This window comes from Electrona antarctica, assembly GCF_951216825.1.
Source record: "Electrona antarctica genome assembly, chromosome: 6".
NCBI classification, from domain to species: domain Eukaryota; kingdom Metazoa; phylum Chordata; class Actinopteri; order Myctophiformes; family Myctophidae; genus Electrona; species Electrona antarctica.
Genome location: NC_136811.1, coordinates 45,049,502 through 45,073,902, shown reverse-complemented (window position 1 = coordinate 45,073,902; position 24,401 = coordinate 45,049,502). Strand labels below are relative to the sequence as shown.

The following is a 24,401-nucleotide window of genomic DNA, read 5'->3' as shown; positions in this document are numbered from 1 at the left end:
CACTATAGCTGGAATATAGGAGGTGCTAGCGCCCCTCAATAAAAAGAAAAACACTTGATTTTACACACAACAAAATGTTGTTAGTTGTTTATTTTATAGTCAATTGAGACATATATTGATCAGCATGTCTGAGCGGCAGTTGCCCAAGGCTGGTTTAGTGAGAGGTTGAGGGTGGGAAATTAGAGCCATTTGTCCAGTCTGGTAACCTCCCAACGAACGCCTGGCCTGCAGCGCAACGCTGACACTGTCTGGTCTGGTTGGTTCTATATTGATTTCAGACCGTTATGCAGCACAGGCTTGAAGGGTGAGGTCTGAGAGGGTGAGAGGGCCTCATTCAGCCAGCCAAATTAACTGGCTTGTGGTCAGTCTATAAACTGGTATTCAGTGGTAGAAAGTACTATATATTTACTCATGTACTTGAGGGAAGAAAACAAGGGCAGTATTTATATCACCCCAATGACATGATAGGTTGTCATTTAGGCTACTACCCTAAACGAACATTAAAGTCCATAGACTTGGCTGGCAACTGGGAATTTATAATTAGGCTCTAAACAAACATTGCCACATGACGTAATTTTAAAAAGCCACGTAATGCATCGGAAGGGAAATAAGTACTTGTACTTTTGATACTTAAGTATACTTTTACTTTAAAAGAAATCACACCCGTGTGAAGTGAGGGGCGCTAATATATTAAAGTCTAACTCATGTTGATTAGGTTTTGTAATGGTGATGTAAAACAAACGGTGCAAACACAAACATTAAACGCCATTAACAATACAGAGACAATATGATGTAATGAGGCACACTATGACGTAAAGTTTCCCTTCATTGTCAATGGCGTTTACAAAACAAACTAGAAAAAGTGCCCTTCTGGGCACAGGTCTCCACCAGGAGGATAGGACTGTGTGAGATGTTTGGCAAAATGTTTAGGAGTAATATAAACATGTTTGCCTTTGATGCCAATTGGATGATTTGAGGCATTTTGTTCCAAAAATGAGTTTTGCAAAAATCAACCTGTTGGTGGCGCTATAACAGGCCAATGTGAAAAGGGTGGGTTATATTCCTCAGCCTAGTAAGAAAATGTGTGAAAGATTTCACGTAAATTGCATGCTGTGTTCATGATTTGAGGCTTTTGTTCAAAACGGGGAAATCTTGCAAACTGTGAAAGCCAATTATAGCCAATTAGGATGAAATATGAAATATCGGACAGATCCGACTTGAGCACATGACCATAGAGATACTGTGTAACGATTTGTGAGATTTTTGGACAGAATCTGGAGGAGTAATATCAAAAAATGTGTTTTACAAAAGTGGGCCTCCTGGTGGCGCTATAAAAGGCAGATGCGGAAAATGCAGGTCAAAGGTTTGTCCTTGGCCTCTAGGGAGTGTGCATGCAAAGTTTCATGCAGATCGGTGCAGTTTTAGGTAAAAAATGTGAAAAGCGGCCTCATGGTGGCGCTATAACAGGCCGTTCTGGAAAATGCGGGGCAGAGGTTCATCGTTGGCATCCAGGGAGTGTGTGTGCAAAGTTTGGCATCGACCGGGTTAACGGTGCCGGAGATTAGCTGGTAACGGACGGACGGAAGGACACACACACGGACGGACACACACACGGACGGAGTGCAAAACATACTCTCTCCCCATGCCTTCGGCCTGGTGGAGACAACAATTGAACATTAAACCTGTATATAGGAGGGGCTCAACAATGTAATACAGTACCTTTACCTTTTTACCCTTTTACAGAGTATTTCTACATTGTGGTATTGCTACTTTTACTTATAAGTGAATTGTAGGCTACTTCTTCCACCACTGCCACTGATTTCACAAAGTTCTCTCAATTTACAATTTAAGCAGCTCTTAACCAGAGCCACTTACAATATGCACGGTAAACACATCAAATGAAGAGAGAAGGTGTAGCGCCTCAGTGAACTAGGATCACAAGCATCAGTCTAAACAATTACTATCAAAATATGAATCTGTACATTGAAACTATAGGATCTCAGGTAAACAATTAACTTAGCATGTGTCTAAATAACCCTATATCAAAATGTGTACATTGAGGTCAAGAAAAACAAGCGTAAGTAACAACAACAACAGCAAAATGCTACAGGCTAAGGTGGCATGTGAAGAGGTGAGTTTTCAGATTACGGCAGAAAATTGGAAGCGAGCCTTCCGTTCTAACTGCAATGAGGAGTTCTGAGTTACTTGTTTTATAAGGTTCTGAGTCTGACACCTTCCCTGTGCTAGCTGATAGCCACTCTGAGAGAAGAATACCAGCACTCACTTTATATCCAATAGGATTCTCGTTTTATTTAGGCCGGGGGCCTTCCTCAACGCTGAGGAAGGCCTCCGGGCCGAAACGTCTGTTTGCTGCTGGGGGAAACCTTAAATAAAACAAAAATTCTATTGGATATAAAGTGAGTGCTGGTATTATTTTCTATGGACTGTATCTACCTGAACCATGCACCCGATACATTATTACGTTGGATTACTCAACTTCTTCCTCTCTTCTGTTCAAGCCACTATGAGAACCCATGCATCGTCAAAAAAATAAAGGAAAAACCGCACTTGGCTGTCAACTGGGTTGGGTTCACTATGAGAACCCATGCATCGTCAAAAAATAAAGGAAAAACCGCACCCTCTTTTCCTTTGACGGAGTCAGCAGTCTGTCTCGAGTCGAGAGACTAGCTGATAGCTGATCTGAGTGACTGGGAGGGGTTGTAGGGTCAGATCAGGCTTTGAAGATTGGTTGCTTTGTAGGCCAAGGCCAACATCAGTGTTTTGTACTCGCTGCAGGCAGCAACTGGGAGCCAATGGATCGATTCGAGAGGAGAAGGGGGAGACATCATGTGAACATTTTTGTCTGGTTGAAGACCGAGCGTGCATTGGGGATCATTCAGAGGGGCTTAATGCTGGGAGGCCAACTGGCCAAATAAGGAGGGTCCGGGAGTTACAGTAGTCAAGTTTTGATATGACTTGCGAGGCAAGGATAAGGATCTGGGCTGACTGTCCAGGACAACACCAAGGCTCTTGGCTGTTGGAACAGGAGCCACCAGGGAAATGTCTATGGAAATAGTTGGATCCTTCCTTACCTGGGAAGAAGAGAAGCATGGTCTTGTCTGGGTTCAGCTTGAGGTGGTGAGAAGACATCCACTGTGAGGTATCAGCCAGGCAGACATGTAGAAATATGCTCTTCCACCTGAGTGGCAGAGTGGAGAGGAGAGAAATAGTGTCATCGGAAAAAGAGTGATAAGAATCGGATAGAGCTTGTCAGCAGAGATGACAGAACCAAGAGATATGGGGCCCTATTTTCGACAGTGCTAACCCCTTATCCCTTAACTTCTTTGCCTTTTTTACTATTTTGAAAATAATTTGAAAGTATTCAAATAGCCAATCTACATCACACACGTTGTGAGCTTGTAGATCATCTATTTGACTTATTTAAAATCTATTTGACTTTGACATTTTTTACTATTTTGAAAAACATTTTAAATGAGTTCAACTAGCCGATCTACATTGACATGTTGTGAGCTTGTAGACTGGCTATTTTAAAAGGTTTTTCAAAATACCAGTAGTAAAAAATGGCAAATTTAGAAAAACAAAACAAGCAAGATAAAGCCCCACAGTGAGAAAAGGAGGGGCTGCCAATTCGGATCCCTGGTGGAGCCGGGTTAGGAAGGTGCAGGGGGCTGAATGCAAAGTTGCAAACCTTTCCAAGAAACCCAGTAGGTCCGGACAGGTAGGAGAACCACTTTAGTGCCGTCCCAGCGATGCCACGGTCAGCAAGCTTATCCAGGTGAAGCTTGTTGGTTCCCTGTGTCAAATGCTGCTGATAGTACTAGAAAAAGCGGGACCTCCGAGTGTGAGGAAGCCTGGGCAGCATGCAGTGCTTCTGTGATGGCTAATAGTGCAGTTTCTGTGGAGTGGGCCAGTTGATGTTCTGTGAGAGATGGAGAGAGAGGTTGGAAACACAGACAGTTTTGGAAAGAAAGGACTGATAACGGTCTGTAGTTCTTGATGTCTGAGAGTCTCTGGTTGCTTGCTACTGAGCAAAAAAAACATCAATGATTGTAGTAGGCCTATACAAACACATTCTATAGATGTTTCATGTTTTTGAGGGATGTGCATAATAATATGATCCAAACACCACAGTCAAAGTGAATATAAAAGTGCATCCTTCTGAAAATGCAATGGAAATCGCATGCATGAAAGTCTGTTGAAGTCCATCTGTTGTCCAAAACAATTCTATTGTATATTGTAATGTTGACGTTTCACCACCAGAGGGAGCCTGACCACCACATATTTGAACAAGAATTCCGAGGTCAGTGCTAGGTCAGTGTTGAAAATAATGAGCCACCTCATTAAGTGTTAATTGAAACAAATTAAGTAGCCTACTCTCTTATGCTTAATTAAGAATATTTATTAGAACGTATGAACTGAACGAGAGAGAAAGAAAGAAAAAAAGAAAAAAAAGTAGGGTAGTGTCGACTCGTTTGCATGTGAGGTCAGGTAAAGTCTACGGGGAAAGGAGGACAAATACCGTCCGGTATCTCCACTAGAGGCCACTTACTGACAGTGTTAAGTGGTGTTCTTGAAATGAAATGATTACTATATTTACCCAGGGTATCTGGGCTAAGCTCAAGAACTTGTTTCCAGCCATGTTTCTTCAAGTTGAAGTTGTCCAAGTCACACAAGGTAGTCAGATGGGTTCCCAGATTGCACGAAGGTAGAAAGGGGAAAACATTAAAGTTGCCAACGCGTTTGAGCCGTTTCGTTCAGGCAGTCTGTTTGCACAGGTGTGTTGGTAAGTATACTTCCGGTTATGTAATTAAAGGTTAACTTGCAGACACAACACTGTTCAAAAGAGTTATCTATCTGGCATTTTAAAATAAAATAAATGTAGGCTATAGTGGGTTGAGTGGCTGAGTGTGTGTGCTTTGAAGTGTGCGCTCTTTGGTGGCGTTGAAAAGCTCTCCGCCTCACTCCTCCATGTTTCCCCCTGTCTGTCAGCAAGGACACCTTTGGTTCCCCCTGGCTACTGGTATTGTGATAATAGTATAGCATTGACATTTTAACCTGGTTTCTGATACATTTTGTAGTCATCCCTTTTAAATTGGTTGTTCAAATAAATAATTATATTTCTAACCCGATGACCCGTCCCTTCCTTGCAGTTTTAAGTGATTAAAGTATTCTGCCTTAAGAGCCTAAATAAATATTATGTATTTGTACTGGAAACACACGTCTCTGCTCCTTCTTATCTCAACCCTGTGGGTATTCAATGTGTATCAGTCTGTATTATCATGTGAAACTCCCAGGGTGGCGTAGTCTGGTTCTGTGTCCGGGCCTTTTAGTGCCCAGGTCACATTTAAACATAAAAATCACACCCGTGTGAACTGAGTGGTTCAAGGTCTTATATAGCCTGATCAGCTGTGGTCTGAGTAATGTCAGTGACCATGCTCACTTGTGCACGGACACGTACACAAACGTGGCCGAACGGATTGCGGAGCGGTCTTGATACCGGAAGGTCGCCAGTTCGAATCAGCGGTCCGACACGTTAAAATTACCACCGCTGAAGTGCCCTTGAACAAGGCATTGAACCACTACGATGAAATGTTATGAGCAGGGCCTGGCTGGAAACAAGTTCTTGAGCTTAGCCCAGATACCCTGGGTAAATATAGTAATCATTTAATTTAATTTCATTACAACCATGCTCACCTGTGCACGGACACGTACACAAACATACAGACAAAGCTGGTTGTTGGAGTGGTTTGCACCACTAAAAAAATATAGGCCTATAAAAATATTAGGGAAAAATACAACGCCCTGCCCTCACACATAAAGACTAGAACCAAGATGGGTGGTTTAAATTAATCTAATCTTGAAAGTGAAATATCCCTTAATTGCTGTATGTATTTTATCTTGTTTCCCCATGAGATGTCTGTCAATTCACACTGGATCCAAACACAGCACACAGCTAAGCTCTCTCTGTCCCGAGGACAACAGAAAGACGACATCATTCAGAGAAACGGTGGTATCTTCCTCACCCAGATGCCTGGAAACACGTTCTGCAGAGTCTGAGAGGACGCGCTGCATGGGAGGTAGAATGGAGTGATGGGGTTTCTATAGCAATAACATACATCAGCAGGAGTGGAGCACTGGAGAGTGTTGAATGTACTGTACCATAGGTCCGTTTGGATACAATGACCTGGAGTCTGGAATGTGATGATGGTGTCATGTTAAAGGTTACATTGTCTGTTACAGTAGGAAGACAAGGTTATAGGTTACGACAAAAAAAGTTTAGAAGCTTAGATTTTTACTGATGGCATAGATACAGTACATTCTTATAAATTACACATGTAGGCCTACTGTTTTATTTAAGCAATTATTAAATAGTAGACATGTACAAAATGTATATTAAAATGTATAGAAATATGTAATGTTTAAGTTTGTATACTACAAAGTCTGTATCGGATTCAGCAAAACATGTAGACCTAAGCAATTTGGCCAGGGATATCTTAAGATTTTATTCAACTGTACATACAAATAGCAAATACATGCATATAGTGAAAGTAAGAATAATAAAGTATAGTATATGTTTTTTACATTGGTTTTTGGTCAAAAATAAGTTGCTACTCAAAACAAAAATAAAAAAGTGAATGCAATGTTAATGAAAAATTATTAGCACATGCTGTAAAGGTATTACAGAAATTCAAGTCATGCTGGTTATTATATTCATGTGTAAGGGTTATGATGATTTTGGTTACATATAGGCCATGTTTCAGTAATGACATAGGCTGTCTGAATAGTCGGCAGATTGCCAACCTATATCTGGCAAGTTTTGAAACTGTAGCTTTTATGGTTTCTGAGACCCATGATGCTTAAAAATGAGAAGGAAATATTTTGAAGCAGCTTCTTGCTTCCTTGGTGTGAATGAAGCTTAGGCTTTTAAAAACTTTACTATCCCAGTATAATGTCTGCATTTTGCAACTCAGACAGTGGTTATGATGATGATAATGATAACTAGAAAGGTGAAATTCTGGGTTGCAAGCCACGAGGAATCCGCAGGACATTATATTGTCCAATCAGATAAAGGACAGAAATTGGACTTTTGGGGTTACAGAAAAGGTTACAAAAAAACATCCATTTAACTCAATGAACAAAAAAGGTTAACAAAAACTTAAACTTAAAAATTCTCTGACCTAGAACAATAGTGTGTTGCCTACAGCAACCAAACTAATTATAACAATACATCAAACTTATAGAGCACTTTTCTAGATACTCAAAGACACAATGATATCACTCAAGCAGAGTTGGTAACGATTCTCTTTTGTGTATGACATATGCAGTGGGTGAGATACAGAAATGGCCTTTATGACGGTCATTAATGTTCCTGTCCTATGTTACGAACCTAGTTAACCTTCCTAGCTGAAGAAGTACGCAGATCATCCGAAACTGGAGTGCGCAGTGGGGACCTGGAAGGCGCTGCAAGAATAGTTCTTGCATCTGGTGAGCCTGCGGCGGAAGTGACCGCTCAGCAGGATGTAGATGAAGGGGTTGATGCTGCTCGCAGCATAGCTGAGGCAGACGGACAGGTAGTAGAAGGTGTGGTAGGCCAACGTGGGCCGGTGGACGGTCAGGTTGACGAGTTGCAGGGCATGGTAAGGGCCGACGCTCACCAGGAAAACCGCCACCAACAACAGCACCATCTTGGTGAGGCGGATGGCGTGCACGCGGGGCAGCTTGGTGCTGTAACTGGAGAGAGTTGAGAGTTATCTCTTCTGAACACGGAAGCACTTCTTTGATAATGTGACAGCTCAATGGGAGGAACTTCTCTTGACATTTGGAGCGGGGACAAGCTCAACACTAACACATAAAGATCATCATAAGATCAACGTAAAATTATGATTCTTATCATAACACTACCAATGACCTAGATGAACAAACGTGTTATACTTGTCATTTTAGTTTTTAAATTTAAAGTTCTGAGCTCTGGCTTCACAGAACAACGGGTTAGTGCCACATCCTGAGCAAGGCCCAAATTAATTCCTGACAGCCTGAATCTGAAACTGAGCCGTATAGCATAATTATGCAAACAGATCCAGAAACCGTGAAATACATTTCACAGCACGGTTCACTGAGTTCTTGTAGTCAATTTTTCGCATTTTGACATACTGTAGGGCTCGATTTTTTACTACTTTTTTTTTACTATTTTGAAAAGCATTTTTGAATAGTTAAAATAGCCAATCTGCAAGCTCACAACGTGTCGATGTAGATTGGCAATTTTAACTATTCAAAAATGTTTTTCAAAATAGTAAAAAAAAAGCAAAGTAGTTTAGGGATAAGGGGTATATATATATATATATATATATATATATATATATATATTCATGGCCGGTCAAGTTCATTACAGTGCATGAGGATAGTACAGCCATTGCAAAGATATGATCTGATAATCTCACCGTCGTGCCTGTTTGTTCCTCAGGTACGATCTCCAAGTATAGCAGAGGATGAGGATGTAGCAGGTAAGGATGAGTGGCAGAGGCAGGAAGAAAGATGTGATAGTTTGATAGATTGTATACCTGGAGGAGACCGGGGGAGAGAGGGGGTGGTGCAGTCATTATCGGACAGACAGAGCTCATTTAGAATTGTTTAACAGAAATCCGGAACATTTGGGCTTAACTTGTGCTATTTAGTGCTATAGTGAGTAATGCACATGTACGGTAGGCTCCGAGTGGTGAGGCTATATGTATGACAGGTGTTTTCTGTTAGAATGGACATAGATTATTTTTCTTTTATCCCACGATTTCTTAACCCATTTTTCACCCGGTGCCAATTGCCAAAGATGTAATCCGCCATGGCCACGTAGCGATGCACCCCTCATTCATCAGTACTGGATGTGTCCGCTATTACAACCATTTTGGGAAAATGGTTGTAATAAAAATGTTCAATAATATTTTTGTGGAGTTATTCATACCATTTGATGCCTTTTGCCATAAATTGCATGCATCAGATTAGCCATGGCACCCTATGGAGCCATGAGTTACCAAATTAGCTAGCCTGGAACCGACCCCCTGAGCAGGTCCGCCTCTCAGGGTTATATGGCAGGAAAAAGCTATTTTCTGTCTCATTTCTGTGTAACACCAACGGAGGCAGAAGTCTCCGTTAACTGACCAAGGCTTAGGCCTTTGCAACCACAAGATTTGAGCCGTGTAAACACACGATCTGACTTCTAAATGGACTAACGGTATGAGACATTCTATTTCTGTATTAACATTATATCATTGCATATTAGTACAATATCAGTTAAATAGCTGTAAACATAATGTGCTATTTGCTCTGTTTCTTTGTCATCCTTACAGGTTTTAATTACCTAACGAACCATTAGACCACAGTCTAACTCTAACTAACTGTTTAGACCACAGTCTAACTACCAACTATTACTGTCTTGTTTTAGTTCTTGCTATCCTCATAAACTAGAGTTTAGGCCAACAGGCAAACTGAATCCATCCATTTGTAATCCTACCAACGTGTGCTTTAATTATATGTGTAATGAAATGACCAATAAATAATGTAAAAGACACTGGTTTGGATTATTTAAACACCGGAGTAACAGTTTCAAGCTTTAGCATTAAACAGTATATGTCCGAGTAATTCGCTTAGTAGTAACTATTTAGTCGTTATAGACCTTCCCAGGGGCCTTAGGTCTAATATAAATACCTCAATTGTGCACGATTGAACAAATCAATTAATTAAGCAGCAATAAAGGTGAAAATATTAGATTCCGGGACAATTTTACAGCTACATCTAGACCCGGACTATTCTAGCATCTCAGCCTTATGCAACACATCAGTGACAAAACAAAAGGAAATCTTTCCTTACTGTATGACAAAAAATGCATACTACATAATAATAATAATTTACCCTGTAATTTAAAGTATATCTGAAGGAATTTGGGTTGCACATGATATGGCCTCCTCTAAGTTTCAATAACAGTCAGTTGCGTCATGCCTCACCACAGAACAGCACTGGGAGAGACCAGGTCTATGGTGCAGCTCTCCAGGCCATCGGGGAAGCGGATTACTTTAGAGTGGATCCAGGAAGGTAGGACCAGGACAACAGAGATCACCCACACAAACAGGTTGATCCCAATGGTCTTGGACTTGGTTCTGAGAGCCATCAGACGGAAGGGATGTACCACTGCCAGATACCTGAGAGAGAGAGTGAGAGAAGGAGAGAAGTTAAAAAACAAAAAGCTGAAGAAAAAGATTATTGGCAGTGTAGTGTGTTGTATCTGCACCAGACCAAGACACAGGAGCAGGCCAGGACCAACTTCAGCCCAACGGGCATAATTTATTTTACTTTCACAGCAGAATCAAGCTTTGGTTGGTAAGTGGGGGAAGAGGGGGGTTGCAGCATTAATCAAAACATAAATTGTCTTTACTTTCTTTCAGGTTCGACGTCTTCCAGGATATGGGTTTTTTATGGGTTTCACATCCATCCAACAGGAGATGGGTGAGTGGGGTTTTAACATAGGATTCCTCCTTCCTTCCAATGTTCACAAAATTATTATTTTATGTTAACACTTTCATTGGCAGTTTCAAATGAGGGCCTGCCCCTCAATTGTACTCCGAGTTTAAATAAAGGTTCTTCTTTTCTTTTTAAGAAGCACAATGTCTATAGGAGAGAACAGGATTAAATCATCGGTATACGGTAGGCTGCAAAGCAGAATGCACAGTACAATGTCATGAGAATAATACATGTTTGAATGCACAGTACAATGTCATTAGAATATTGACTGTTTTTGAATCTTTTCACATATGTATTGTATACGTGTATACGTATGTATTACGCCTCACCCAGACAGATTGATTGAAAATGAGTTAGTACGGTAGAATGGGTACATTTCAAACAAAAGCACAAGTGAATACAAAAACTGCTACGAGGATGAAACCAGAAAAAGCACTTTGACTTGTTTACATCAGGGTCCTCAAATGTTAATTTTTCAATTAACATTTCAACCTAATCAGATTAGAAGAATATTCATTGAGTGCTGTCTGTTTTCTTGTTCTCATGAGAAGCCTGTTGATACATATGTTTTTGTGTTTTTTCATTTGTATGTCTGAAGAGTTCCTAGAGAAAAGTCCTTGTCCTCCAGTCCTCCAGACTGCACACCTACAAGGACAGGTGCGTCGGAGCCTGGCTCAGCCTGCAAACAAATGCAAATCACGAGAAAAAAAAGAGCACACTGTCTTCACTTATAGAGCAGCAGTTTATTCAGCTGAGTGACAACAGTTCTGTCCAAACGACCTTCATCACATGTCCAGGTATCAAGAGTTCAAATAGAATTGACTCGTCATTGTTACTGTAGATTAAAAGAAAATGTAAATTTGTATGGCTGTCACGTATAATCAAATTGCCCTTTCAATACGTGTTTGTGCTAACTTAATCTAATCAAACTGGAAATAATTGTCAATGACGATCATGATGTAACAGAGTGGCTCACAACCTCAAAAGTCTAGTTAAGATGTTGGCTTTCCATGTGGGAGACCCTGGTTCGATTCCCGGGGGGGTTACACTTCCGAGCCACACATCCGAGTTTTTGCCGGGTCAAACAAGGAATGACGTGGTTCCCCTTCCCCTTTTCGCTCATACTAGGACATGAGGTATGTGTAGGCAGAATAACGCCTCGTTATCTGCTGTCCCGTGAACACTCCTGTGTTCATTGCGTACCCAAACGTGTGATGATCAAATCAATGTCTTGCGGCATATCTGCTGCTGATCATGCTTCCAGCATCTGGCACTTCAGTTTGACCAACGATTTGTAGAATTTTACCAATGACTATGTAATATTGGTAGTAGCTCCAGAGATAATGTATAATTATGCTCGTCACTTCTGTATTATTTAAAATGTGATCTTTACTTACAATATTATTTTGACATATATTACATGTCTATGCTATATGTGTCATGAAACAGCCACCCGCTGTTATGTTATTATTATTACAGTCTTATGGCGCCGCTATGGTGAGTGTTGCGGTTTGTTGTGTTGACTGTGCTTATCCCAGCTACAGACTAAGATGTCCCTTCTTGCTTGCCATCTCTCGCGAGAACCAGTAGAAGCTACGTGAGGGCCTGATCACCCTCATTGGCAAAGCCGGGCATGTGACGCACTGAAGGCCTCAGTGCATCCGCTATAAAAGACAGTCTTTGCCTGGACTCCGACGAGACAACATCGCTTATCTTACTCCAGCTATTCGTTACTATCTTTTGTTAGTTAACTTTGCTTATACCTTTAACCTTTGTTTAGTTGTAGCTCCCTTCGGGAAGGACTTCGTTAGGCTTCCAAATTTCTTTTGGAACACCTTACCGCTGTAAGTGCTCGTCAACAGTTTGCCCTAATATCTTTCTCTATAACTGATACTGCTTATTAGTTACTCTTATTATAAATCATAGCCAATGTACTTGAAAGTCGATTAACTTCCATCATGTATTTATTGAGCCATTTGTGCTGGAACAACTACTTTTGTAACTCTGTAAGCTTTTTCTACAAGTGCAAGTAAAAGTACTTTCGAATTTGTAGTTGGTTTCCTGTCCGTTTTATATGTTATGCGCACCTTTCAGCCTAGACTTATTGGTCCGTAACAGTCAAACTAATCAAGAGTCAAGATTATTTCTATCTCACAGGTTTTCATACTCTTGTATAGCCTAGTATGGGCCTGTTCACTTCCACTCTAGGGCCTCATTCACAACGGCGTTTACACTCATAAAGTGACGTTACGTGAGCGGAGCGTGAGCGGACAGGCATTTACGTGGATTCCCACATTACGTGGGAATTCATGAACTTGAACGTGAACTTGACGGTGACGTTGGATTGCGCCAGCTCAGAGGGTAGTGTACTGCTTGCGTAGATTTATTCAGAAGGCTTTAGTCTCAATTAAAAGTCCCCAAATCTCAGATAAAATATGTAGGCATGTGTCCAAAACATTGGTCAGCACATACAAAAATGATAGCTTATATAAAAGCCAAGTATCACTTGTATGCCTAAATGCATGCATTCTAGAGGCAGGTTAGCCTAGAGTCCCATACAGAAACTGCCCCTGCAAGCCCGACACCTTTTTATTTATTTATTAGGATATTTCTAGCATGCTCGATTGCGCTGCTCACTTGACAGCTTTCTACTCGCAGTGCAACGCGTTGTGAGCTTGTAGATCGGCTCTCGCAGTCTCGCGCTGCATGTTAAAAAACAAACTCACAATTATAATAAGAACATACACTTATCTGCATTCTGCACTGTACAAATTCAACGTTGTTTAGTGTAGTAATGCCTGCAGTAGGCCTATTTAAATTGTTTTGTTCTTATGGAGCTCCTTTGAGTCAGTCTGACACACACACACAAAGGGGGGGGGAGGGGGGGGGGGGGGGCAGCAGCATGCTGCCGCTGAACAGTCCAATCTGATTAGCCCTATAAAAAAATAGAAGTCCACATTATTGCATCAGCGCGTGCAATTCGGCCAGTCATAGTTTTAAGCCAGCTCACCTTAATTAATTATAATATGGGCAACTGTAGCTAGGCTGTAGGCTACTACATTGATCTCATCATGAGATCAATCAAGTTTGGTGCCAAATGTCCCGCGAATCATTTTAATATGACGACATCATGAAATTAACCTGCACTTAGGCTGACAAAGAGGATCTGACAAAGAGGATATAGGCTACCCGCCGTATATGGTTGAAAATGTATATGCCTACGTGTCCATGATCAGAACAAATCCATTCTCCACATGGCATTCAGACAGATGACAGTGAGATGAGATGATCCCCGCATGAATCAATGCAGCTCTGATAAAAATCGGATCGGATATCTATTTGACCTCTATGTGCAATTGTTCTTTCTTCTTTTTTTTATAACCCTGCAGTGCATTCATCATTAAGGGCTTTTATCATTGCCGAGTTGTAATATAGCATTTGGTCGTGTGGTGAACAGTACCAATTAACTTTTTTCTCATTATGTGAAAGTAACTGTAACATCAGTTAACTTATTAACGTTCTGACATTTAACAAGGAGTGGACTTAGTGAAGCAATGCGTGCCAAGTTGGCAAGTTTCGTTTATAATTATATACATATAACTCGTGCTGTTTGCTTGAAGATCTGTCCGTGCAGAGACCCGCCTGTCAAAATTAACTGCTCTGTACAAGCTCATCGCGGCTGTTGTATATAATTAAAGCTCTGTGCTGGCTATGATGATGTATTTCGATATTTCCTGTTGCCTTATATGGTGTGGGATGTCGGAAAGGCTACACTCTGCGATCCGCACAAATGAAGTGATTACACCAGCTTCCCTGAATAAGACGGGAGCAAATTTGCAGCGTGATCGGACAGAGAAATACGATGATATTTAGTATCTGTTTACGCATACGTTACACTCTGGCGTATTTCTCCTTTGTGAATGAGGACCATGGGAGCAAAGGGCTGGAGCTTCACGCCATGGCATGTTGACACTGTTGAAGAGTTCAATAGTGCATGGTGAACTTTGATGCAGTGTCAACCAATACGATAGAAGCACCCACATGCACTTTGCAGCCTTTTTTCAGTGTACCAACCTCTCCAACACAAGTCAAAGAACTACACAGCTACTACGTTCAGACACGTGTTGTGTGTGTGTGTGTGTGTGTGTGTGTGTGTGTGTGTGTGTGTGTGTGTGTGTGTGTGTGTGTGTGTGTGTGTGTGTGTGTGTGTGTGTGTGTGTGTGCGTGCGTGTGTGTCAGTGTGTCACACCTGACTTTGAACATTCAGTGGATTTTCTGTGGTCTGGGCTTTTCTCTATGTGTTTGAAGCCTTTTGAGCTGCAATGAAAACAGGCACAATCCCTCAACAGTGACATCTGCAGGCAAATTCTTATGTCATACATGCCTGGGATTTGTGGACTCTTACCTCACAGTCCACAGGCAAATCAGAGCACTTGTTTGAGCCAGAAAACCCCAGACCGCTTAAAATCTTTTTTTTTTTAATGTCACGATCCCTTTAAATCATGCGGAACAACCAGAGGGAGCACTGATGGTGTTGTAGGAAGTGGAAAGGCACAGACCTGTCCAGACTGATGGTGGTCATCACAGCAGCACAGGCCACCTGGTTACAGCTGTCCAGAGAGTTAATGATGGTACATAGTGTGCTGCCAAACACCCAGTGTCCACCACGCGCCCACTGGTGGATCAGGAAGGGCATGACGGTCACATGAACCACATCTGCCACGGCCAGGTTACAGATGTACACATCAGGCACCGTCTTCTTTGTTGTCCTGGAAGGGATAAAGAAAACACTAAAGATCACAGATTACTAATGAATGATTTAATGCACATTTTAATAACAACAACTGGGCGACTGTGGCTCAGGAGGTAGAGCAGGTCGTCCAATGATCCGTGGGTCAGCGGTTCGAATCCCGGCTCCTCCTGTCTACATGTCGAAGTGTCCTTGAGCAAGACACTGAACCCCAAATTGCTCCCGATGTGCTGGTTGGTACCTTGCATGGCTTCTGCCGCAATCGGTGTATGAATGTGTGTGTGAATGGGTGAATGTAATGAACTATGTAAAGCGCCTTGGATAAAGGCACTATATAAATGCACCATTTAACAGCAACTTATTGCTCTTCATGCCATCCCTCTGCAGCTTAATTCTCTACCATATCAAAACATATTGGATTGGATAAATTCTTGGATATTTTCAGACATATTTAAATATTTGATAGTAACTATCCATTTTATTTTGTATTACTTCAAACAATAACTTGCAGGCCCCCCTGCAATGACTATGAGGACCCCCTGGGGTTCACGCATCCCCTGTTGAATATGTTTCATCTACATACACCATATCATATGGTGTATGTAGATGAAACAGGGGTCCTAGTATAGAGCCCAGAGTGGAATTCCCTATGGACACCCCAGCACCAATTCACACCCTTTGAAGAAAAGAAAAAACGCCTTTGTTTGATGGTAGCCTATACATTTGATTGCTAAAGAATGTAAAGAATGCAAGACTCCACAGATCTTTACTTGGACTCGAGTTAATCTGTGTGATCATAATGAAAGTCCGAACTTGAAAACCTCAGTATGCAATCAAGTATTGAATAAAAAAAAAGATGAATAAAATGAATAAAAATGTATGTTGATGTGCAAAAGTTCATGGTCAGATGATTTGGGGCTTTTATATAATTCAGTTCAACTCAGTAAAGCTTACCTCAGAATTGTCACTAAGACAAGAATGTTCCCAATGAGTCCTGTAGAGCAGAGAAATCCAATTAAAGCAGGAAGGATGGTGGTTTCCGTAAAAGACACAAAATCAAAGTAGTCATCAGAGGAATTTCTGTCATCACTCCAGGTCCAGGACACGTTCGGAAACAAAGAACGGTTTGAAGGTGATGCCATCGTCTCATTCATGTTGCCAGGAGTAATAAGATTATAGCCTTTTAGTGATTAATTAAGATGACAAAAAGTGGTTCATGGCACACACACACAAAACATCCTTCTCCAGTCCCCATTGCAAACATCCGACTGCATCAACTCCTGTAGAAACTGTTGCACCTGCAGCAGTGAAGCTTACTGGTGGCTCAAGCAAGCACACACACACACACACACACACACAGTCTCTCACACACACACACACAGTCTCTCTCTCTCACACACACACACACACACACAGTCTCACTCACACACACACACACACACACACACACACACACACACACACACACACACACACACACACACACACACACACACACACACACACACACACACACACACACACACACACACACACACACTCTACAGGCTGCACATCCATTGAAATAAAGGCACATCTGTCATGTCCCGGATTTCAATCACATACTGTAACTAATACTCCTACAAATGCAAACTAGTCATCACTACTTTGTACATGTACTGTACATCAGTCACTGATTTAGAAAAATACGTGATTACCACCGGATGAGGAGATCGTAAACAATGTACATACTGTACAAAATGATTATGTATGCACAAAACACCATAAATATAATTTTGAAGGTACCCTCCCTTTGAGTGCAATGTTCTATGAAAAAGAAACAAAATCAATGTGTTTCCTTCACATAACATTCCAGAAACTATGAAATATGATGGAACAAACCAATATTTGACACTGCTATCAAAATTGTATTCAACTCTGTGCTGGTTGCTTGGTAGTTAGGTCAATACTTTTACATACGATTCAGGCATAAATCATCTCATCTCATTTTTACTGACAAGAAGCCAGAGACAACAACTATAAAAGTCCTTCTATCCCTCTCCAAATATGCGCTACATTAACGGTTATGCAACTTTCAAGATGGAAATTTCCTGTGGTTTCTGTCATACACCTGTTGTTACCGATGCAGCCTTCCAACGACGGCAGCCCTTATTGCCAATAACCCATGTCAACATCACAGCCATGGTCAATATCACTCACATCCTCACTGGTGGGACTGGGGTCAAAGACAAACATGCTACTGGGGATCAGCACGTATGTGCTACGTATGTTGCTACGTATAGCAACATTGTAATATAAGAGGAACATGAGAGGGGACTGCATGCGTCACAACTCACTATTTAATAGCGTGTGCACGGAGGATATTAAGGCGTATCTATAGTGTACCAAGTCATTATAGAAGCCTGTTATGGCCCCCTCGTATCAAAGTAGCTAACATATGTTCTGCAAACGCGCTGTGCTCTATTGGATCCCAAGATTGGATCCCAGACCTTTATAACCTTACTGTGTACACACGTTTATACCGGATGAACAAACACATGTAGGCGACTACGAAAACACATTGTAAACATCAATCAAAACTTTTTTTATTTGACAGTGTTTGGTTTTGTCTTTTAGCTGACACAATCATAACGATAAATCCCTTTTACAGAACAATTAAAAGGTAACCTGTGAATTTTCTCTAAATATATCATTGTAAAATGAATTGTGCGTACTGGAACTGGCTCTACATTCTATTGCCATGATAAGCTACTCTTTAGATTTAGCTTACCACTCTATTCGATATTACGAGGGACGGTTGTAGGAACTTGAGCCCGAGAACTCCTAAAAAGGCCAAATAGAAAGCATTAAACCGATCAAAGATTTTACACAGTAAAAATCTTCAGTATTAATTTAACTGTTAAAACATTTGAATTGGGTAGAATTGTTCCCTTTTAGAGTTAAATTAACACTCTAGGGCGGTGGCAGTGGCTCAGGAGGCAGAGTGGGCCACTCAAGTGGCCCACTCTCGTAAGGTTCCCAGTTAGATCCCAGGCTCCCCTGGGTCAGTGTCCAAGTGTCCTTGAGCAAGACACTGGAATCCCTAATTGCTTTCTCTGACCAAGTTGGTGCCTTGTATGGTTTGTTTGTGTGAATGTTTGCGCACATGTATTGCACATGTATTGCACACTGTAAAGCGCTTTGGATGAAGGTGCTATATTTAAATGCACCATTTCATTCTATTGTATGACTTTAAACACTAGTGCATTTCTTTGCTGAGTAGCATCAACATGTGTCACCACAGCCAATTTCACAGCGACATATTGATGAGAAAATTCTACACGTGGCCTCTTAAAAAACGTCGACGTCGCTGCAGTTGATGATATTGCACTTCAGTAGTTAGCCTCGTTCTCTCTTCTTCTGGCGGCCTCCCTGGGCATCTGTCTCTCTGTCCACTTGACCTACAGTTTGCAACTCTGGATGGTCATGGTGTCCGCTGGCCAACGATAGGCGTCCACTGCAAACTCGTCATAGTCCGTGCTGTAGATGAGGGAGCGGACAAACTTCTCCTTGTCAGCCGGCTCCGGTTGAAGCGTCGCCATGTTGTGTTTGTACGCATACTCGACGATCTACGAGAAACACACAGTTTTACAAAGGAGGTTTTTTTCGTAGGTACCTGTAAACATTCTGCTTACCAAGTTTCATAATAATTAGCTAAAGTTTTAAAACCACCACGCTCCAACCTGTCCTAAACTGTTGAACTTTTCTTTTTTAAAGTGTTGCGGTTAGAATAAATTCTTTGGCCTGGTTTTAATGTTCCATTAAATGTGATGAATGTGAGAAAGGTTGGCTAGCCGAAGGCGTTTTGTGTGATTTAAGCCACAATGGAACCAAAGGTAAGGCAAATGATTCATTCTGCCCTTTTTATATTCTCTTTATTCAAGATGTGCAAAAATCAATTCAATTAACCCACTCTTTTATTCACCCATTTCTTTGAGAAAGACATCTCAAAGAAGAGGATCTCACCTTGACGGCCAGTTTTAAGGACACATCCCTGATGGTGTTGAGAGGAGGGTACAATCTTCCCTCTGCCAGGTCCTTGTCCGTCACCAAATCAGCAATGGTCTGGTGACAAACCAAAAAAAGCTCAGGACATACAGTACAGGAGGTGCTACGGCACATCATACCAGGCAGGCACAGTACACAATCATGTGTGTGGATTGACATGAATACCGTTTCAACTATGGTTGTATTTTTGTTATATTTGTAGACTGAGGTGGGGGGTCAGGTCAGGTATTGGTGCGTGTTTGTGTGCCAGTGGCCAAGGGGTAGAGTTTGGAAACCGGAAGCATCCGAGTTCGATCGATTTAGAAAAGGCTTTAGGGGGTGACATTCATAGAGTGGGTATTGTGAAAGCCAGAATTGCCCGTCAATAATCATATCAAATTTAACTTTTGTTTTATTGAAAAGGTTACACAGTATAGCTTTAACTTTCACTTCAACCATTTTTTAAATGTAGTACAAACAAATAGCAAATCTACAAGCTCACGGTTAACCCATCGTGATGCAACACATTGTGAGCTACTTTTGCGTGACACTGACATACGACAAAGTAGGGCGTTCATTTACGAAAAACATAATTTCTACCCTGACTGAATATGCTGATGCTTTTTGTATTGAAATACTTTATGGAGCCTTTTTGCCCCATCGTTGACAACAGTGGAGAGAGACTGGAAGTCATGGGCAGAGAGAATCCAGGAATTAGGGGACTAGGAACCAAACCACTGACATTTTGAACTATAGGTGACATTGCTTTAAAGATATATTTAGTGATTTCACTTAATTAAAATTCATTTTTTTGGGGTTAATCCTCCCTACTATGCTGACCATATAAGGAGTTCCTCCCTGTCCCCAGTTATCCCCTGGGGTAAAAGAAAACATAGGTTTCATTTTTGGCTAGGGTTAGCCAGACTTCATCCAATCAGGATGAAGGCTGGCTTTCTCCAATCATGATCGAGTGGGGGCGGGCCTTGGTGCACGTGCTGTTGGCCTGTTGCGAGTCCCCGCACTGTAAAGCGTGTGCATGTGCACATCTTGTTACCGGGGCGGACCGTTTTCTTTCTCTAAATCACCCAAATCAATGAATGCTCCTTTAAACTGAAGCTTTAAATTGACAGTGGTGGGATGATTGCAAAAACACACTATATTAACACATTTTGTGCCCAAAACGTCTGTGGACGTCCTGGGTATTACCGCACGTGCATAGCCCGTGCATAGCCCAAGATTTTAAAAAAAATCAGAAAAATCAAAACACTTTTTTTTAACACGTGGTGCCAAAGTTTGTGTTTTCGCCATTGAGAATGCATTTGGCGTTTAAATTAAATAACTCCGAAACTATAAAACATTTCAAAGTAAAAAGTTCCAGCATGTGTCTCCACAGTCAGCTGAATTATAAAAAATGTGAATGGATTTTCTAGGTGAAAGTGATTTTGGGCAGTTTTGCGTGGGCTCTCAATGTGTTAACATAGCAAGCAAGCATAACAAATACAACCAATAAATATTCTTCCATTTCCGTCCCTGACATTCTGAAGAAGTTGATTTCATTATCAGATGTTCCCCCCAAACCACTCTAAAAGTAGAAAAGTAGTTATTTCTTGCTTCCGAACACAATTGCTCTATTTATCATGCCTTTTCTCTGCAGCATTTGTTCTGACCTTGGTTTGGCTTTACAGTACACTACAGTACACTACAGTACACTACGGCTTTGTGCCTTGAAAGCCTCGTCTTTAAAAACTTCACCTTTATGTCTGCCATGCCTTTGTTCTGACCTGTTCTGTGTTCAATACATACACACAATTCCTTTACACGTTTAAGTCTTCTAATTGGGGAGTAATGCATGGGCTGAATGTCAGATTGATTATGTCATATGAGTGGGTGTTATGCAAACAATTTTTACTTAAGTAAAAAGTATCAATATGGCAATTTACAAGTACAAGTCCAGAAGTAAAAGTAAAAAAAGTAAGAGTGCAAAAGTATTGGCATCAAAACGTATGCGAAAACGTGTGAAGCGACGTAAATCGTCTATTTTCAAATTGCCAAAATGTATATAGGGTTAATGTAGGCTATGATTTCTAATTCAAAATAAAAACAATCCACAAAGTAACTAGTAACAAGTTTTCAAATAATTGTAGTGGAGTAAAGGTCTAATATTTGCCTCTAAGATGTAGTGGAGCAAAAGTAAATGTAAAAGTAAAATTGGAAATAGCATACTCTTGTAAAGTAAAAGTACCTCACAATTGTTAAGTACAGTACTTGAGTAAATGTACTTAAGTTACTTTCCACCACTGGATTTAGGGGACTAATGACCGCCTTCAACAAGAGCCCATGCCATGAGACAAAAATACTGTGGTCTGTTTCGGTGGTGGGTACCCACTTCCCTGAGAAGCAGTGTTATGCGTAAGTCTTAAATGTTCAGTAACCTCTCTTTATGATGTATGACATATGAAGCTATGATGATGTAGTTTTTTTTTTCAGGGTAAAGATTTGCCTCTGTATTGGGAAAACAAAGTAGTGATAAAAGTAAAAAGTATATTGCAATAACAATGTAGTTGTCACAAAATCCGAAGGCACACCTGGATTTGAGCAGTGTAATGTAGGCTACCTGTAGATCTACAATTCTACATTATATGTTGGTGTACTGTGATACTGTAACATGCCCCAATGCGTGGACTCAAAAAAATGGATACTCAGGATTTTGCAGTTTTTATGTTGTTCCCTCTCTCTCAGTCACATATTTCTTACCATGTGCGTACTATGTCCAACTTATATACCCTTGATATGATCTGCTAATAGTACTGAATTAGAAATTAAAACTGAGGCTCAGCTTCATCGTGCAGGATTAGTGAAAGGTGTCAAAGTGTGTGTACATGCGCAAGAGTGCACAAGAAAGAACCACAAGGCTAACAGCATTGCACTTGTTAAATCCGAGGGTTCAAAGTGATTCTGCAAGGCCCACGTCATTCCTTTGTCTCTCGTAAGGTAAGGTCACATCACAGTGGGAGGCCAATCTTACAGCAATGTGAGATTAATGTAGGTGAGCCTCGCATTCAATCAAATCACACAGTTCACAGATGAGAAGGGGAGATTAAAGGCTTGTTTCAATCGATGCTCAACAGTCACTGGTCTCGTGGGACTAGTCCGTGACGTTGTGAGATGGACTGATGTTAGGGTGAAATAAGTAGTGATGAAGAACTAGAAAGGTGCAATTTGGGGAAATTGCAAGTGTGGTTGCACAAGACAGGATGTGCAACCAAAAGTTCAATTTGATATGATTATTGATAGGAGTAAGTTGCGGCTGCCGGGACCAAAGGAAAACGCTGGGAGAAATATAGCGCTGGTTGCCATGCGACATGCGATTTAAATTAGGTGCTGATCGGATCCTGTGTTTGTGATATACGGTGTCTTGTTTTTATGAAATAGGCAACTCCCACAAATTCTGCAAGCCAATAACATTGTCACGTAACTCCTGAGAGTTTTGAGAGGCTTGATGAGCCCCTAAAAAAGTTTTTTGCATCAAACGGTTACATTTGTGGCACCCCCTACGGGTCAAAGAGGAAATGCTTTTGGATATTCGTTGAGTGCACGTCTACACGACCCTCTGCATGTAATTCAAATTTGGGGTTGATTGGATTGCATTCTTTTGTTAAATAGGCTCCTCCCACTAAGACGATTACGGTCAAACGATATGGACTATCAAAATACTGTATGATGCATTTTCATTACAAGGGTCCAGAGATCATCCAATTTTGTGAGATTTGGACAAATCTATAGGAGGAGAAGCAAAAAGTGTGTTGTGTTTGAACACCTATACAGATGGGGAGTTGGGTCATGGCCCAAGGAATCCAGGGAAAACTTTATTTTAATTCTAAAAACAAAACGTAAAGTGTTATATCGTCAGCTTCATGGTTATATCGTCACATCTTCGAGTGAGTGCCGCCAAAACTGTGGTAGTAGTAGTAGTAGTAGTAGTAGTAGTAGTAGTAGTAGTGGGACAAAATAAAGTTTATCTGTAATAAAGAAATGAAGTCACCCAAGCACTATAGTGTTGCCCTTAAGGGCAACCACACTAATGAAGTAAACAAAGGGCAAGGAGGTAGGTCCGTTGAGACGAAACGCGTAAAGAAAGCGTAAAGCGATGTTTCTGAGTTCTGGAGGAGAGAGAGATTCAAACAAAGTGCATGTGGAGATATCGTTGTTTTTGGGGTTTTTTTAAGCCCTGAGTCTGAAACAAATGATTCAAATATAGAGGCAGGGTACCTCTGCTGTGGTGAGGAAGAGGTCGTCACTGATGTGGCGTATGGAGCAGGCTGTGACCCCGAGGCCCACGCCTGGGAACACGTAGGCATTGTTTCCCTGACCAGGGTAGAACTTCCTCCCGTCTGGAAGCGTCACTGGGTCAAATGGACTGCCACTGGCAAAGATGCCCCGTCCCTACAGAACACATGTCACATGGGGGGGAGGGACACACGCGCTACATTAACACAGGCACATTCTAATGGAGGGACACACGCGCTACATTAACCCAGGAGGGACACACGCGCTACATTAACCCAGGAGGGACACACGCGCTACATTAACACAGGCACATTCTAATGGAGGGACACACGCGCTACATTAACCCAGGAGGGACACACACGCTACATTAACCCAGGAGGGACACACGCGCTACATTAACCCAGGAGGGACACACGCGCTACATTAACCCAGGAGGGACACACGCGCTACATTAACCCAGGAGGGACACACGCGCTACATTAACCCAGGCACATTCTAATGGAGGGACACACGCGCTACATTAACCCAGGAGGGACACACGCGCTACATTAACCCAGGAGGGACACACGCGCTACATTAACCCTGGAGGGACACACGCGCTACATTAACCCTGGAGGGACACACGCGCTACATTAACCCAGCGCTACATTAACCCAGCGCTACATTAACCCAGGCACATTCTAATGGAGGGACACACGCGCTACATTAACCCAGGAGGGACACACGCGCTACATTAACCCAGGCACATTCTAATGGAGGGACACACGCGCTACATTAACCCAGGAGGGACACACGCGCTACATTAACCCAG

General features: G+C 41.6%; 2 protein-coding genes and 1 long non-coding RNA gene across 3 annotated transcripts in view; all 3 read right to left on the bottom strand.

The window, feature by feature from the left end:
• Nucleotides 1-3,090: 3,090 nt before the first annotated feature.
• LOC306925424 lies at nucleotides 3,091-4,922 on the bottom strand. The gene is made up of 3 exons (XR_013790250.1): nucleotides 4,619-4,922; nucleotides 3,710-3,940; nucleotides 3,091-3,199 (listed from the first exon to the last, which is right to left on the bottom strand). It is a non-coding gene; the product is annotated as an uncharacterized lncRNA (long non-coding RNA).
• Nucleotides 4,923-7,442: 2,520 nt separating this feature from the next.
• Nucleotides 7,443-16,431, bottom strand: mchr2 (melanin concentrating hormone receptor 2; the record flags this gene model as incomplete). Its single annotated transcript, XM_079503786.1, has 5 exons — nucleotides 7,443-7,752; nucleotides 8,460-8,579; nucleotides 10,014-10,208; nucleotides 15,087-15,296; nucleotides 16,232-16,431. The coding sequence occupies 5 exons, from the start codon at nucleotides 16,429-16,431 to the stop codon at nucleotides 7,443-7,445; spliced, it is 1,035 nt and encodes a 344-aa protein (XP_079359912.1).
• Nucleotides 16,432-17,833: 1,402 nt separating this feature from the next.
• The window catches only part of me1 (malic enzyme 1, NADP(+)-dependent, cytosolic), a 117,880-nt gene continuing 111,312 nt past the window's right edge, over nucleotides 17,834-24,401 (bottom strand). Inside the window, exons 12-14 of the mRNA XM_079503059.1 lie at nucleotides 23,573-23,746; nucleotides 19,283-19,381; nucleotides 17,834-18,885 (exon numbers count right to left, since the gene is read on the bottom strand). Coding sequence (XP_079359185.1) covers nucleotides 18,718-18,885; nucleotides 19,283-19,381; nucleotides 23,573-23,746 — 441 coding nt within the window. The 3' untranslated portion in view covers nucleotides 17,834-18,717. The remainder of the gene's footprint in view (nucleotides 18,886-19,282; nucleotides 19,382-23,572; nucleotides 23,747-24,401) is intronic.